This window comes from Monopterus albus, unplaced genomic scaffold, assembly GCF_001952655.1.
Source record: "Monopterus albus unplaced genomic scaffold, M_albus_1.0 scaffold46.1, whole genome shotgun sequence".
NCBI lineage: Eukaryota > Metazoa > Chordata > Actinopteri > Synbranchiformes > Synbranchidae > Monopterus > Monopterus albus.
The window spans coordinates 3,581,596-3,586,548 of NW_018127926.1; the positions used below are offsets into that span (position 1 = coordinate 3,581,596).

Genomic DNA, 4,953 nt, shown 5'->3' on the forward strand with positions numbered 1-4,953 from the left:
CGGGGAAGACCCAGGACACGCTGGAGGGACTATGTCTCTCAGCTGGCCTGGGAACGCCTCGGCATTCCCCCGGAGGAGCTGGAGGAAGTGTCTGGAGAGAGGGAAGTCTGGGCATCTTTGCTTAGACTGCTGCCCCCGCGACCCGGTCCCGGATAAGCGTAGGAAAATGGATGGAATGGATGGATGGATCCAAGTGACTGACACCTGCATGAACTGAAGCTTATGGAGCTAAACGTGTTACTGCACGAACTGCTTTGCTGTGACAACATAGAGAAGTGCTGAGGATACAGCTTTGAACATTATTTGTCAAGTGACAACAAAACAGTGCTGGAAGTGGTTATTTTGCCATGAGGAAATATAGAAATTTTTTTTTTTTTTCCCCCTTTTGTCTTAGATGCTTGGTCAGCATACCGTGACACATAGCCAAATCTGTCTTTTAAATGGTTCATCATACTTAATCATTACTAAAGTTCAGGCCTGCCAATATTAATATTAAATTATTTAATCCAATCATCTGGCTTCTAAAGGACAAAAAAAACACAAGGTTTTTCCTGGCAGTATCACTTGATCGAAGGCCACATTACTGTCTAAATCGATAGGTTTAGAGTGTATTTATTTGACCTGAGAGTGGGGCATCACAAGACAGATGAATACATTACAAATTTTGTAAGGGTGGAAGAAACCATCTCAGAATTTGCAAGAAAAAATACATAGATGGGGGTTGAATAGGCTCAAATCATATTTTGAATTAGTTAAGTACTAGAATCTCAACCTTTTCAATGCACACAACATAAACTGTCCTTAATATGAGCAACAATTATAAACTATCCAAATTCTGACATGGTGGAACTGTTAAAATAAGTTTCAAAGAGGTAAAATGAATTTAGTAAATAAAGGATATGAGTATATTTAAAGATGGAATGGATGACCAAAGTTATTCCGATTCCATCTTGTGTGCGTGTGATGTCAGCATCCACAGATGCACATTTTATGTCTTCATGATTTATTTAAGGTCTTAATGTCTGACTGCAATGTTAGAGACTCTAGGTTTGGCCACATGACAGCTTCATGTTTGAGTGTTTTTTTCCTTGCCTATATCTGTCTAGATATCAAAAGATTTGTTATTACATGTACTGTATGTGGTAGATTTAAAGTGTGTACTGTTAAAGCCCCCCGTGGTCCTGCCCGGGTGAGCCAGATTCATTATAACATCAGGTCAGGCCTACCCTCCTCAGACCAGTTTACTAATAACAGGAATCATGGCCAGTGCTGCTGAGGCTAATGAGCAGCTGTCCTGAGACCGAGACAGTCCGATTCCAGCACGAAGAGTGTCGTTAACATGCAGAAGCATCTGAGGCTCAGCCATGTGCTTGTTGTGCTGTAAGTGAAATGGAATGCCACAAGTTAAAAGCACTCCAGGGAAGTGTGTGTGTGTGTGTGTGCGTACACACTCTTGATCATGTTAGTTTGACTCTCATCAGCAGAGAGATCAATATATTAATTAAGCACAGTTTATGCTTTTATGACACCAAGATGCACTTTCAACCCCAGATTTAACTGTTTTGCAGCACAGCAGACTCCTTCATGGCCCTGGTGAGTGAAGTCAACTTGTGATAACAGTCAGCACAGCTGTAATATCATTATTGTTATTGTAGCTGATTGCAGAAGCTCAGGGCTGAATCAACTCAGTGGCAGGATTGAAGTGCAAGTCTGATTATTCACAGCTAACACAGCCTGTATTAGGAATGAAAGGGGTGTTTGTTTTTTCCAAATATATCCTGGTGTTGTACGGCTCCTCTTCACAGAAAGTGGGTAGTGGGTCTGGAACAGGCACCAGGGTAGAAACTGACCTTTTGTAAAAGTTTTAGATAAAGCATGATGCAAATACACTTTGACTTTTAGAGAGCTGTAGGGAAGGCGGGAAGGCCCTGTTTGACGTGACTGCAGCACAGAGTTGCTGTTTCAGCTTCAGTTGCCAAGTTGACTATTAAACCTTTGCAAAGCACTGTACATTTTTTTAAACAGAAGGTTTTTGCTAAAATATCACTGTTACATTACATTCTTGATACACTTGTTGGGCTTTGCCTGGCTTTTTTTTTTCTTGGCTTTTTAGGGTCACAGTAATTTAAAGTGATATTTGGTTCACAGAGCCATTTTCAATTTAATTTTCCTTTGTGTTTTTTTTTTTGTTGTTGTTGTTTTTCCTTGTTATATTGATGAAAGCACCTAGCAGTCACAGTTGTCATTGGAAACAAGGCTGGGCTTTGTATCAAAAGCATGATGCTTTTTCAAGTCGGCATGTGTTTTCTATCAAAGTGCCAGACATTTAACTTTTGTTCCATAAATTGTCCAGTGTGGTCTTTGTGATCCCAGGTTATTTGTATCTATGTTATTTGCTTCAGTGTTAATGCTTTTGTTTTTGTTTGTTTTACTTTCTTACAGGATACTTTGTAGTCAGTGGGATGTAAAAGCTCTGGAAGCAGGACCAGGACTGACTGCAGGAGCATGGTGAAACACCAACCCCTCCAGGTCTATGAGCGGCAGCTGTGTTTGTCATGTATCACTGGGATCTACGGTTGCCGATGGAAACGCTATCAGCGTTCCCATGATGACACCACCAAGGTGAGAGATGGAATAAAACCCTGCTGTGGCTGAATTGCACCATTTTAAATTTGCTATACATCTATCTGGCTGTCAGTGAGTAAACACACCAGTGACATTGGACTAATCATGCACTAATTACGTGTAAATCTTTCCTGTCTGTGATTTACATTTGTCATATTCTGTAAAGCACAGATACCATTTGCCTTGTGACAAAAACCCCTCTGATGGTTTGATAAGTATATACTCCCCCCTCCTTGCTGTCATTGATTATCTCACAAGCTGCACACACACACACAAATGTGTGTGTGTGTGTGTGTGTGTGTGTGTGTGTGCGTGCGTGCGTGTGTACATGTACTTGCATCAGGTTTGCCCCAGTCTCAGTTTAGTTATGCTTTTTCAGAGTAATTTTTCATAATAACTGCACAGCTGCTCTGGGAGATCAATGTTCAGCTTTTAACAGCATTCCATTTAAGTGTGGATTTGTCTGTGCGCTTGTGTCTATTTAAAAAGATTATATTTATATAACATTCCCCTCAATTGCTGGCTGCTGAAATTAATAGCTTTTATTGTAGCTATTTAGATTGTTCACAATTCTGAATAACAAGATGGCCATGTACTGTAGGATGTGGAAATTTTCCAAAAGTAATCTCCTACTGAATCTACAGTACTATTAAGGAAAAACCATAAATCCCATTTACAACCACAGTGTACAGTTGGTGCTTGGCATCCATAGCACTGTGCTCTTGCACCTCGTGGTTTTCTAGATTCTCCACTCTGATGTTTGTCTGTCAGCAATGATTTACAGAGAACAATTGTCTATGGCCGCGTATGTCCTTGTTGACTTATCCTCCAGTATCGGTATCCTTGAGCTTTCCACACAGAGATTCTATCAACATTACAATACGCCATTGTTTCCAGTTGTCTGTCATCTCCCACGTTCGGCACATTTTTAATTAGTTCCATCAGACTGTGCACTGAATATTACCCATCAAGTATTTTTTGTGTAAATGCAGGGTATACTGTACTGCAAGTATTCCCTACAGGAGTCACGTTGACAAACAGTGATTCATTGTGCCATTCTAATTACACTTTAAGCATTTATATGAATGGTTACATTATTACTTTTGTTGGTTTTCTAATTCTAACAACTACAAATTAATGAGTTTATTTAAATGCTTATTTTAGACTTAATAAATATTAAGTGTGGAACCACAACAGTCTCATGCAACCCCTCAACTAAAGAATGTTGCAGTGTGATTTTTTTCTAGTACAGTACTAGCCACAAGCCCTCGATAAGTAGTGTATCACAGCCTACACAAGGTGAGCCATTTGCCCTGACCTTTCCCCTTATCTCAGCTATTCCGTTTTTAGGAAGGACACACGGGTTATGTTGCTGCAATGAGCTTGCACACAGTACACAGCCATGAGCATGTGAGCACACAGGCACTAGACTCTGTGAGTTCGTTATGCCCACATACCGTACTGTAGATGAGCAGAATCCTAGGATACGGAGAATAGACTCAAGTCACACGGATCCCCAGGCAAAATGTATAGTCGTCATTACTCCTATGTTGTGTGTGTGTGTGTGTGTGTGTGTGTGTAAGCAAACAGGCATAAATAGCACAGGTAGCTAGGGGTGGTTATCACTGACAACACTTTTGTGTTGTGTAAAAAGCATAGCAGATCTAAATAGAGGTATTGATATCTTCCCCCTTGCCGGCAGGAAACTGGACACTTGTGTAGCTCTTTCCTTTTGCAAGTGGTCATCTTTCAGGTCAACTGACAGGATAATGCGGAGTCAGCCTTCTTTGTTCATCATGCCCATCCTTTTGTTTTGACCATGTAATGTTGGACAGCACTTGTCTTGACCCCAGTGTAAGGAAGTGCACAGTGAACCACATGCACTCTGCAGGCTTCTGTCTGTTTCTGTTCACTTGATTCAGGATATTTGTTCCCTCCTTTCTTTTAGCCTCCTTTATTAGTGGAGAGAACTGAAGGCAAATTGAGCCAAAATGATGCTGTCTAAAATAATTAGAATTACTATGAGGATAGCTTTGTCTTGGTGCCATCAATAATTATGGAGACTTGAGTGAATATACAGTAGCTGAGTCATTTCCATTGAGAATGCTACCTAGCGTACCCCAAGATGATGTCATGATGGATTGCATCTTTAATGATCCCAGTAAACAAACTTTGACCAGTCAATGACTGGTATCAGCTGCATGTAACTGGAGCTGAGCGAATCACAGAAGCGTGAGAACCAAGAATCTCATGTTGAAACAACTGTAGCCTCATTCATAATCCAGGAGTGGCTCGTGCTATTTTGCTCCTTTTTTGTCTTTGTTCACT

The 4,953-nt window shown here is 40.7% G+C and overlaps 1 protein-coding gene across 3 annotated transcripts in view; it reads left to right on the plus strand.

Annotated features, from left to right (window-relative positions):
• Positions 1 to 4,953, plus strand: part of gdpd5b (glycerophosphodiester phosphodiesterase domain containing 5b) — a 51,180-nt gene that overhangs the window by 13,332 nt on the left and 32,895 nt on the right. For all 3 annotated transcript variants that reach the window (XR_002274979.1, XM_020600300.1, XM_020600301.1), the window contains exon 2: positions 2,443 to 2,622. Coding sequence is in view for 2 of the 3 variants with exons in the window: in XM_020600300.1 (XP_020455956.1) it covers positions 2,506 to 2,622 (117 nt within the window). In the remaining variant the exon portion in view is untranslated. The remainder of the gene's footprint in view (positions 1 to 2,442; positions 2,623 to 4,953) is intronic.